The 12,295-nt window shown below is 39.7% G+C and overlaps 2 protein-coding genes across 6 annotated transcripts in view; one reads left to right on the top strand and one right to left on the bottom strand.

The window, feature by feature from the left end:
• IFT74 (intraflagellar transport 74) overlaps positions 1-6,425 on the bottom strand; it is an 89,040-nt gene extending 82,615 nt beyond the window's left edge. For 2 of the 3 annotated variants that reach the window (XM_042913491.1, XM_042913493.1), the window contains exons 1-2: positions 6,283-6,425; positions 3,234-3,372 (exon numbers count right to left, since the gene is read on the bottom strand). In XM_042913491.1, coding sequence (XP_042769425.1) covers positions 3,234-3,353 — 120 coding nt within the window. In that variant the 5' untranslated portion in view covers positions 3,354-3,372; positions 6,283-6,425. The remainder of the gene's footprint in view (positions 1-3,233; positions 3,373-6,282) is intronic. The other variant, XM_042913492.1, reaches the window with a different exon arrangement.
• Positions 6,426-6,629: 204 nt separating this feature from the next.
• Positions 6,630-12,295, top strand: part of PLAA (phospholipase A2 activating protein) — a 42,126-nt gene continuing 36,460 nt past the window's right edge. For 2 of the 3 annotated variants that reach the window (XM_042912403.1, XM_042912402.1), the window contains exon 1: positions 8,468-9,026. In XM_042912403.1, coding sequence (XP_042768337.1) covers positions 8,878-9,026 — 149 coding nt within the window. In that variant the 5' untranslated portion in view covers positions 8,468-8,877. Of the gene's footprint in view, positions 6,651-8,467; positions 9,027-12,295 lie in introns of those variants that run through there. The other variant, XM_042912404.1, reaches the window with a different exon arrangement.

Genomic DNA, 12,295 nt, shown 5'->3' with positions numbered 1-12,295 from the left:
GAAAAAAAAAATTCTATGTTAACTATATTTCAAGAAAAATAAAATTTTTTTAAAAATTAATTTTATGTGTAGACATTATATAATAACCTCAAAACTGGAAAGGAATTAAATATCCACATTTTTGTCCCTATCTGACCGTAGGAAATGGTTGAATAAGTTACAGTATATTTTAAAAAGTAGTTTACAGAACAGTATTTATAATTCCATTTTGTAAAACAAAAAAGTCTGAGAATTATATAAGAAACAATAACAATGGTTATTTCCATATGATGTGATATTATAGTTCATTTTTATGTTGTTATTTTTACAATTCAGTGTTTTCAGCATTATTGTGGTAAGTATATACTACCTTCAAAATCAGAAAAAATAAATTTTCATTTTTAAATTATAATTACATATAAATTCTATCATGAGATAGCCAAGTGTCAAAGGGCTGACGTCATTCAGCAAGCATTCATATCATTACTCTACATGATTCTCTACTTCAGGTCTGTAAAATCCAATATAACATTAGACAATCTGAGGAAAGGACAAAAGACGGTCCTCTTGTCAGTTCATACAGCATGGACAAGTTAGAAAGGTAGGAGACAACCTGAGGTTGTTTCAAAATATCCTTCGTTTATCTTCCATTCCTTTCTTTACTTTTTCCCCCACTCTCTGTCAAAGAGTCAAGTAGTAGATTAAATATGTAGTAGACATTTTAGATAGGGATTGTATATAACCATAGTCATTCATTTTGCTTATCATTAATTGTTAGGTGGTGGTCTCTAATCTTATCAGCTAACATAGTTCTTAAGTGATCCTGAGAATTACTTGGTTATTATACTGGGGGCCAACAACAGTAACACATGTCAAAGAATATTGTTGGACACAGGAACACTGTCAACCACAAATACAAATGAAATGAGTTCAGGGTTATCATGAGTGATCTTTGGAAGAAAATGCTACATCTCTTCCTGGGCAAACTTTACCAAATGAAAATATAGAGAAATATAAATTAAAACTGCACATATTAAAAGGAATTACTATATATATGTATTCACATGGAAATATATTATTAAAAGTAATGGACAAGATAAATAAAAATGTGTAGAGTATTATCATTATTTTAGAAAATATTAAAACCATATAATCTTATATGCATGTGTGTTAGTGTTTGTCAATGAACAGAAAAAAATCTTAAAGGGTATATACGTCACACTGTTAACAATAGTTATACCTGAGGTAGGAGGGAACTCTGACACTTTTCCTTTGTATGATTTACAACAGGCATCAGTATTTTTAAAACTGCAAACATTAAATGGGTAAAGCACCTGGCATGGAGTAAGCGGCCAATAAGTGTCAGACTCTTTTATAAATTTATAATTAACAAGCATAAAGTTTTACTAAAATAAAAATTCTTACTAGCTCAGTACCACGTACATGAAGGTTTTAGAAAAATCATTTCAGTGTAAGTTGATGATGCTGGTAATATTAGCTGAAACTCTAGAAAAATCTGAAAACTTTAAGAAAATCTGATTTTTAACAAAATTATTCCCTCCAAAATTTATTGTCCTTCTTATGAACTAAAAACAGGACGACCCAGTATTATCTCTGGTTTGCAATTAGCCTACTGTGTAAACTTCACAGATAAGGAGTCAAAACCACCTTACATGGAGTCAAAATCATCCGCTACAACCATAAGAAAAATTAATATGAATATTTTGGTACATTTACTTCTCTGTAAATAAATGTACGTTTTTATGTTCAACTGGCACCACACTGCTTTTATTTTTTTCATTTAATACTGTATTATAAAGGTATATACTTTCCTCAAATACTTTGAAAATAATTTTTAATGACTACCTAATAGCCAATTATAGGGATAGATATATCATAATTTATTTAAGGTTTGCCTGTTACAAGGTAAGTTGCTTTCAAATTTTCACTATTATAATGAAACTGTAACAATTATCTTTTATAGGATATCACTCTGCTTAGAATTATCAGTTTATAAAGTTTATCCAATTTTTTCTAATGCGGTGTTTCTCTTACTGATTTATGACACTCCCCATCTTACACTAAGCTATTAACATTTACTAGTTTGTTTGTTTGTTTCCAGGCTGCTGTGGCAACCAAAATATGGTTTTACTTATTACTCATATTTTTATATTAGAATACTACACTTTTATTTTTGTTTTTTATTGCTCTAAATGAATTCTGGAATAGTTTTACAATGATATTCCCCACTCTCCCCAAAAGAAATCTCATGTAATTTTGATTTAACATGGGGTTCATAGTGTTTAATTACAGAAAGAGCTCTTACCAGTTCATAAAGTTTTTTCATTTTACAATTCTCAACTCTATTTATGACATATATGTTGCAGATATTTTTATCAGTTTGTCATTTTTCTTTTAACTTTATTGTGGTGTTTTCAATTTTTAAAAATTCAAATATATAAATATAAACATACTTTCCTTCTCAGTACTTGGTGTTTCTGTTTTACAAAGGCCGAGTCCACATCAAATTTATATGAAATACTTGCCTGTATTTTCTTCTAGAACATTTATGGTTTCATTTTTTAAATATAAAGTTTCTAAAATACCTAGAATTCTGTGTGAGGGAGGGGTCAATTTTTAAAAATAAATGGCTTACCCATTACTTGAATAAACTATTGAATACTCCATGCTTTTCCAACTATTTTGAAATGTTACCTTCATCACTAATTACATATGTTTGATTCTGTTTCTCATCTATTCCATTTCATTTAATTCAGGCACCAATAAGCTATACCACTTAAATTATTGTACCTTTAAAATAAATTTGAATATCAGTGTGAGAAGGTATCTTCTCTCAATAATGTCTTTTAGGGGGGCCTAGGTGGCTCAGTCAGTTAAGCGTCCAACTCTTGATTTCAGTTCCGATCACGATCTCATGGTTTGTGAAATCGAGCACCCACACTGGGCTCCGTGCTGACAGTGTGGAGCCTGCCTGGGATTCTCTCTTTCTCTCTCGCTTTACTCCTCTCCTACTCGCACTCTCTCTCTCAAAATAAATAAATTTTTAAAAATGTCTTTCAGACATCCTCCCACATTTATACTTCTAGGTATCCCCCCAAAAAACGCCAAAACATATGTAATAGTATGCTGATGGAATAAAGAAAGAACAAAGAAGAATCTCTTATTATAGACAGGCTTTCCAACTTCTAGTAGGACATATGCATGAGAATTAAACAGATTTGTTTGAAACTTACTCCAGTTGCCACTCGAATACTTGCTGATGGGGGTCGTATTCCAGAAGGAGGTCTTCCAGTCAACCCCATTCCACCTCGTGAAGCAGGGCGAGCTGCTGAAGGTTTGTGATTACTGGCCATCGTTTGTTTACTTTCACCACTATTTGGAAACAAGAAACAGTTCAATTCTCCTTTCATGTCTCCTATAGCAACACACTGGAGATCCACATAGCTTTCCTTCAAACATTTAATCCACAATGACTTTTCTTGCAAATTGTCATTCCAGGTACTACTACAAGGCTAAACTGGCTTCATTTTGTTCAAATATGAAAGTAATGTTCAATTTAGAGTGGAACTATGAAATCATTTAACATATGCCTTCCTCATTTCCCTATTCTTTACCAAAATGTAAGCCTCTCTAATTAACTATCTCTCTTGAGCTCTTCCCATACTCTACTAAAATTTCTCTTTTCTGACATATCCAGCACGTTTCTTCCCTCCCAATTTTTTTTCCACAGGGAAAAATGATGATTCACTCCTTTATATTCTAAACCCTGTTATCAGATCTTTCATTTTACTTTTTGCCTTAATAGAATCCCAACTTGCCACAAAACACTTTCAGTGAAGGCTGTTTTAGCTTCTCAATCCATAATTCCAAAGCAAAGGAGTGCACAGCATTCCCGTTGCTCCCCAGTGTCACTTTTAAAACATTAATCTTCCAAATCTTCCTTTGAGGACCAAGGAATGCAACCTTACTGCCTTGGATCTTTCCTGGTTCCTTTTATCTTAGGGACCTCCTGATTTCTCCCCCCATCTTTACTAAAGTCTTTTATACCTAGTTCAAGTCTCTCTACTCCAGTCCCACCAATGTCCTGGATGACTTCCATAGGGATACTGGCTTCAATATCTAACATTTTAGGTCACAGTTCCCTGACCTAAATTTTAGTAACCATCTCAACTCCATTTCACTCATCCATAGCTATGGCTAGACCTGGAGCTTGTCATCATCTGGAATTGTTTCATCTCAATACCAATTGAAATATTTCATTGGTACTCTTTATACCCATCTTATCTTTATTCTCACTCTATCTCCCTTTAAACCCACTCCTCAATTCACTCATCCTCTCCCAGTTTACCAGCCCCCTCCTTTACTCATCAGAATATATTATTCAAAGTTTTGGCTGATGATTTAGAATAGCACTTTTCAGATTATAGGTCATGACTTGTTAGTGGGTTGTGAAAACAAGTTGGTAGGTTTTGCCCAATATGCTTTAAACATGAAGTAAAAAATGTAAGAAGGGTGACTGAGTGGCTCAGTCAGTTAAGCATCTGACTCTAGATTTCAGCTCAGATCATGATCTCGTGGTTTGTGAGTTCCAGCCCTGTGTCAGGCTCTATACTAACAGTTTGGAGCCTACTTGGGATTCTGTCTCCCTCTCTGCCCCTCCTCCACTCACTCTCTCTCGCAAAAATAAACATTAAAAAAAATGTAAGAGGGGCACCTGAGTGGCTCAGTTGGTTAAGCGTCTGACTTCGGCTCAGGTCATGATCTCACAGTTCGTGAGTTCGAGCCCCACGTCAGGCTCTGTGCTGACAGCTTGGAGCCTGGAGCCTGCTTCGGATTCTGTCTCCCTCTCTCTCGTTGCCCCACCCCTGCTTGCTCTCTGTCTCTCGAAACTGAATAAACATCATACACAAAAATTTTTTTTAAATGTAAGAGTTCACTGCATATAGGAAGGGTATTGTTTCATTACATTTTTGTTTCAGTTATATTTATGTAAATTTACACATTAGCGAAAAAAATACTTTATTGCTAAAAAATGCTAACCCTCATCTTCATCTAAGCTTTCAGCAAGTCCTAATCACTAATCACAGATGACTATTACAAATATAGTAACAATGCATAGTCTGACATATCTCCAGAATTACCAAAATGTGACAGACATGAAGCGAGCAAATGCTGTTGGGAACATGGCACTTATAGACTCGCTTGACACAGGTTTGCCACAAACCTTCAATGTGTAAAAAGCGCACTGGAGAAGCTCAAGAAAATGAAGTACGGCTGTTGTCCATGTAAAATTTAAGTCTATTATTCTAGCTTTCCTGACAACTTTAAGAAAATGTACAACATACAGAATTTCCAGGGGTGCCTGGGTGGCTCAGTCTGTTAAGCCTCCAACTTCAGCTCAGGTCATGATCCCTGGGTTTGTGAGTTTGAGCCCTGCAACGGGCTCTGTGGAACAGCTCAGAGCCTGGAGCCTGCTTCAGATTCTGGGTCTCCCTCTCTCTCTACCCCTTTCCCGCTCACACTCTGTGTCTCTCTCTGTCAAAAGTAAATAAACATTTAAAAATTAAAAAAAAAAAAAAAAAAAAGAATTTCCACCTGACTGTCTCTACCACTGCTTTACTATCTTGGAGAAAGCCTAGCATTAGATCAGTCCCAGGAGATAAAATAAAAATAAAAAGAACGGTCACTCCTAACAGACAGGCCACTAACTCCTCAGTTATTCACGCAAATCAGAGACGGAGCCTAGCCTTTGGTTCCAGAAAAATGAGAGACACAAACTTTAGCTCTGACAGTTAGCCCCACTGGATGTGGGTCCTCATCTGTAAGACCCATGCGTGGCAATGGGCTGTGGCCTGAAGAGCTGTTGTGAAGATTAAAGATACTATATAAAAACATCGGCTTGCTAATTATTACTACCAGGATCCTCCCTAAACCAGCCATTTTAACATATACCAACAACTGGCAAGTTGCTAATAAAAGACACACATCTATTGCTTCGAGTGAAATCCCTCAGCCCACGGTGGATTTTCTCTTTGAGGCTCTTGGATCCTTCCCTCCGGTCTCGCCTCGGCAGGTTTCCTCAGGGGACTGACTGAGGTGATCTCTCCACACGCTCTGCCGGCCTGCAGTCCGGCTTCCCAGGCCTGGCGACAGGCTGAGAGAACGGCTAAGTGCCGAAAAGTGTGGATTTGTTTTTGTTTGGAGCGGATCAGCTTCTCCAAGGTAAGAAAAGCGGCTCCGGAGGGACTGAGAGAGGGATAGATGGGACCTGGGATTTCTCACCTCCCTGGGAGTGTCAGGAGGAAAGCTGTAACGGTGAGGGGCGCTCGAACCTGTTTCCGAGGCCGCCACCCCGGCGGAGCCCACCAGTCGGCCAGAGCACCGTTAGCTCACTTCGCCACTGCAAGCTCCCCTCGCTCTCCTGGGTCCTCAGAACTAACCACTAGCGGCTACGCGCGGCTACGTATCCCGGCAACGGGGGCGGGACGAAGAGAGGACCCGCCTCCTGATTGGCCAATCTTCGGCTTCTGCCCCTGGTAACACCAACGGAACGAGAATAACCTGTTCTCGCGAGATTGGAGATCTCATTTTTGTTGTCGGAGTATCTCCACTCTTTTTCTGAAACAGAAAACGGCGACTTGAGTAGGAAAGTACGTTTTGTCTGAAAACCTTAGTATTTATAATCAAAGCCACATTTCTGATTGTGTGCCTGACCTGCATTTACTCCTAGCGAGTTTTATTATATCGCTATGTCACCTCGTATGTGACATGTGTTATCGTGTAATAGACTTTTTAATAACTGTTTTTAGTTTCTTGTGGTAGGCAGCGTTATACTATCTTTTTACTTCTTATTAGAGGTAGTTATCCTTCCTGTTAGGTCTGCGCAACGTACACATTACATTAAGTATAGATGTGTTTCTGGTGACATCTATTCCTCGTTTCAGTGGAAACTTCCTATCTTTAAACTTCCTTTCAAAGTTATTTTGATCCAAGTTTGTGAAGGATGAATTAAATGGACAGTGGTCTTAAAATAACTATTTTAGAATCAATCTGTAAAGAAACACCATGTAGGGGTGCCTGGGTGGCTCAGTCGGTTGGGCATTTGGCTCGGGTCACGATCCCATGGCTTGTGAGTTCCAGCCCCAGGTCGGGCTCTGTGCTGATAGCACGGAGCCTGGAGCCTCCTTTGGATTCTGTGTCTCATTCTCTGTCTGCCCCTCCCCTGCTTCTGCTCTATGTCTCTCAAAAATAAAGGTAAAAAAAAAAAAATTAAAAAAAATAAAGAAACACAATGTAAAAAAAAAAACAAAAAAAAACAAACTACTTCATCTCAAATCCCACATCTCTAATAAAGTAACTTGGAGTTTTCTTCCAGTCTTTCTATGTAGAGAAAGTTTAAATGCGATTGCAACTATAATCATAACGTACGGAAAGTATTGGACTTTCAACGTTTTTCGCATTTCCAACTTGCATACATTATTTATAACTATATTTATTTTTGAATGTCCTGCCTTCAAGTAGTTTAAAATGAATGCAACAAAATGAAATGTCACGTGGCTGAATTATCACTTCAAGTTCGTAAAATATTTTTATGTAATTCTCCCATTTGAGCCCAACAAATTTGTAGTGTCCTTTAGTGACTATACAGGAGGAATCCACATAACAAATTTTACTAACTGGACTTTATTTACTGTTAGTTCCCCATATTTTTGCCTCTCCATAATTTGCTGCTTCTAAAGACTTAAAGTCCTTTTCTTCAGTAAATATTGTTCCTTTGTTAACTTGTTCTGTAAGTCCAGACTCTAGCCACCTCTTTGAGTACTCATTTCTGAGTTTCTCCCTTGCATATATGAGATATGTATGTTAATAAATTTTTCTGTTATTAACCTCTTTTGTTGCAACGCCCCGCGCAAAGCCTACAAAGGTAGAAAGAAAAAAGATTATTTCCTTCCCTACAACCTCTGCCCAACTACTCGGTACACAGAATTGTCTGAATCAACTGACATTATGGAGATTTTTTTCCCTGAGTGCCTTCAGACACATGGAAGGAGGACGCAGCATTTGTCATTTGTATGCAGATGTGACAGTTGAGATAAAGGTTTTAAATCTGAGAATTGCTTAACACGTAAGATATTTTAATTTTTTAGAGTACCGAGAACCCAGTTTAGTATTAGGATTTAAGGCAAACGACTGTTTACAACTTGGTCCCAAACTCTGTCGTTTTAATTAAAAAACAATGTTTAACTTCCAAAAGTCTCAGGCGATTCCACAGAAGCTCTGGAAAAGTCGGAAAAGGGTTACCCTGACAAAACGTTCAGAACGATTTCTCTCAACCACAAGGGAGCGCGCAGCTCCTGAAATCAAATCTTAAAATATCCGGATTCGGCGCGCCTGCGGTTCCCGCCCCACTGCGCGTGGCATTGTGGGATTTGTAGTCCCAGCGCGCATCTCGTACTACAATAAACTGTTCAGCCAGGACTCGGCAAGGACGCGGGCTCGAAAAGGATCCGGACTGGGGCGATCGGGCCCAACGGCCGGGCACTGTTATCTCTTCCTCGGCGGATCGTCCAGGGCGTGGGAAGGAAACGAGCTTCAGCTCGGCCTTGCCCTCAGCAGTCGGGACGCACACGCTTTGCGTCATGGCGGGCTGAGACAGATGATGAATTCCGGTGTACATGTCAGGGTTGCTGTGTCACTCGGCCCGTTCGGCGTTTCCCTTCCCCGTCGCCCTTCCGCACCGGCTCTAGGGCTCTTCCGGTCCTCAGCCGCCCCTCACCTGCAGGCCCCTCGCCCGCCGCGCCCCGGCGTACTCCTGGCCTCTTCTGCGGACTGATCTCGCGCGGTGCCTGGGCCCCGGGTGCCGGACCGACGAGGGCCATGGCGAGCGGTGCCGCCAGGTACCGGCTGAGTTGCTCGCTCCCAGGCCACGAGCTGGATGTGCGGGGCCTGGTATGCAGCCTCTATCCGCCGGGGGCCTTTGTGTCCGTGTCCCGAGACCGCACCACCCGTCTCTGGGTCCCAGACAGGTGAGCGCTGCGAGTCCGTCTGTCCCCGCCTGTCCCCACCACCCACCCCTGGCAGTGTTGCAAGCTTCCTATTGCTGGTGGGACAAGAGGGCCCCTCCCCTGCTGTTATCTTGTACTGTTCCCGGCCTTGCCTCCGGTCCGCGCTCCCTCACAGTTCTGAGAGCACTGGCACTCTGGGCGCAGTGTTAAGAAACCTGTGAGATTTAGGTGGAAAGAGCACCGCTTTAGGATTACAGAGACGTACATTCTTGTCCTAATTTGACCACTTAACGAGTGGGTGACCTTGGTCGAAGCTCTTATCTTTTGGGCGATGATTTGCCATGTTTCTTTCAGGTTTGAAAATTTACTGATGCCAGGTGCACCCCCCCATTAGACATTGTGAAAACATCTGACATGTAATTGAAGTAAATCCTCTTCTTTCCCTAGAATGTACTCTGTAATCTTCCCTCAAATTTAATTTTTGATAATTGCGTTGCAGAAAGTTGCATTTGGCACGTCTCCTTGTTGTCCAAATAAGTTTCTTAGTCTGGGGTCTGTGGTGGGCTCGGATGGAGGGGATGAAAGTTTCAGTATGTTTTATGGATGTGTGAGGATGTGCTGTTTTCTTGAAAGAAAGTCCATTGCCTTCAAAAGGTTGTCAGGTTAACCAAAAAGAGAAATTAAGAAACTGAAGGTTGAGCTCCAGTCCAAATCAAGTTCAAGGGGTCGGTCCTGATTTGGCTCGTTGTAACAGGAAATTTATGACCTGGAAGACAGATTTCAGTTCAGAAAGAGAAAATTTGAGGTGATCTACTTTGTTATGTAGTAACTCTCCCATTAGTATAGGTTTCACTCAGAGTTTGGTAGCCATGCATAAATTCAGATGTTAACTCTTGGTTGAGTGTCTACTATTTGTTTAGATCCTGAAGAAAAAGAAAACAAAAACAAGTTCCCTCTTCTTATGGAGCTTTCTTACAGTCTGGGAGGGCTCATGGATCAGAAAAAAAAGTAAATAAATAATTGCTCATTGGCATGTGTACTGTGGAAAAAAAAAAAAACAAGTATAGAATTGAATGTAGTGATGTTAAAGAAGGAAGCCTCTCTGATGAGGGTTTCAGTTTTGTTTGGTTTATTAAAGCTGACACCAAGATGGACCTAGTCATGGGAGCAAGGAATGAGAAGAGTTGAAATGAAAGAGATCTGTAGATGGTAGGAGGGTCAAGCATAGACACCCTGGATTAAGAAAGAGGCAAATTCCTGTGTGCGGGAGGGAATGAGCTGTGAGGTCAGGAGCCAGAAGTTGGCTGGAGCCACATGCTATGGTAAGAGTGCTTCTAGAAAGAGTGTAAGTAGAAGCCTTCAATGCGTTTCAGACAGGGAGCAGCATGATTTGATTGACCTGTTGAGAAATACTGCTAGCTGCTGGTGGAGATTAGATTGCAAAGGGATAAATGTGGAAGTAGATCTGTTTGGAGGCTTTTGTTGTAGTGCAGCCAGTACATGATGGTAGACAGACTAGAAACGTTATAGAGCAAACTCCTATATTGAATTGGACGAGATAATCTCTGAAGGTCTCTTTTAATTCTACGATTCTGTGATATTCCGAACCACTTAGTAACGCTAATACATAAATTTATGTGTATTTGAGTGTAATTACTGATTAAGCTTGTCTCTTTAAAATTGAGTTCAGTAGAGGGGCGCCTGGGTGGCGCAGTCGGTTAAGCGTCCGACTTCAGCCAGGTCACGATCTCGCGGTCCGTGAGTTCGAGCCCCGCGTCAGGCTCTGGGCTGATGGCTCGGAGCCTGGAGCCTGTTTCCGATTCTGTGTCTCCCTCTCTCTCTGCCCCTCCCCCGTTCATGCTCTGTCTCTCTCTGTCCCAAAAATAAAATAAAAAATGTTGAAAAAAAAAAAAAAAAAAATTTTAAAATTGAGTTCAGTAGAAGCACGTACCCAGCAGGATATAAACATTGCAGTCAGAAGTAACTAAAGGATGGCTGCTGTAATAGTTGAGTCTTGTCATTAAACTTTACGTGTTTTGTAGGACTGTGCTAGGTCCTGGAGTTTTTGCATTCATCAGAACTTCAGGGATTGGAGGCTGAAGTCGTCTATTTGAAAAGTGTTGTGCTTTTTTCTTTTTAACTCATGTTGTGTTTTTGGTTTTGTTTTCAAAATCATTCATGAATGTATTCAGCTAATGCTGATTGAGAGCCAGCGTTGTGTCGCACACAGGAGTAGATAGTGGGTAATTATGAAGTAAGACTGTTTTACCTCTCATTTCCAACTGTTCAGAGTAGGGCATTTTATAGTCCCTGGGTGATGAGTCTCTTCTACATCCCAACTAAAGTGTCTAACGTACCCTTACTGTTATAAAAGTGTCCTCAAGGCTGACATCCTGACAATTTGTATGTCAATTTGTATTTGTATGACAATTTGTATGTCAAATTGTATGACAATTTGTATGGTATATTAATAAATGTAATGAAGTGCTGTAAATGTTTGTAGCCAGATAGGACATGAAAATTGTTTTCCCATGTACATTGTTGATAGAATTCTGGATCAAGGTAGTTAGTGTACAGATGGATTGGGAATGATGGAATTTAATTTAGTTTTAGGGAAGCAAAATAGTTCTCTTCCAAGGTGCACTAAACCAGATACCTTGTCTTTCACAAAAGCCCATTGAAAACCCAGAGGCTCTCTCAGCCTTCTGAAGACCTTTTAGAATGGAGACATTATTCTTTGATTGTACATTGAACTGTACCAGTCAACATGTGATTGTTTCAGACTGCTTCAGGCCTCCCTAAGCCCACTTCAAGTTAAACTGGATTTCTCATCTGTCATGAACTATTGTTTTACCTTTGGAAAACTACCCACATTTGAAAGATGCAACTTCACATTTAATGTGGTGTGTTAACTCTTGCCTGTCCGTGCCAAGGGTTAAATGATTTCTCCCTCCTGTAAACACTCAGCACTTTGTGTCCAAAGTTAATAGTTCTATGGAGTTTGTTAAGAAATCAGAGCCATTCCCTTCCCAACCCCCATTTCCTTTTCTTGGAGTTAAAATTGTTATCTCTTTTAACTGCTTATTTTTGTATGTTACTTCCATGTGTATGTATAAAGTGCTTTATTGCTATTTTTATTTTTTTAATATTTTAGGCATTTTCTGTTCTTGCTGCAGAATATCGGACTTTAGCTCTCCCCCAGTTTATGCATCTTTTCTATGCTCCGCCCCTTATAGTTGAACTTAATTTAGATGAAATCAGTATAATTTTTAAGTTTTTGTTTACTTATT

Source organism: Panthera leo, chromosome D4 (assembly GCF_018350215.1).
Source record: "Panthera leo isolate Ple1 chromosome D4, P.leo_Ple1_pat1.1, whole genome shotgun sequence".
Classification (NCBI taxonomy): Eukaryota; Metazoa; Chordata; class Mammalia; order Carnivora; family Felidae; genus Panthera; species Panthera leo.
Note: the sequence above shows the minus strand (reverse complement) of the source record. Positions and strands in the feature narration are given on the sequence as shown.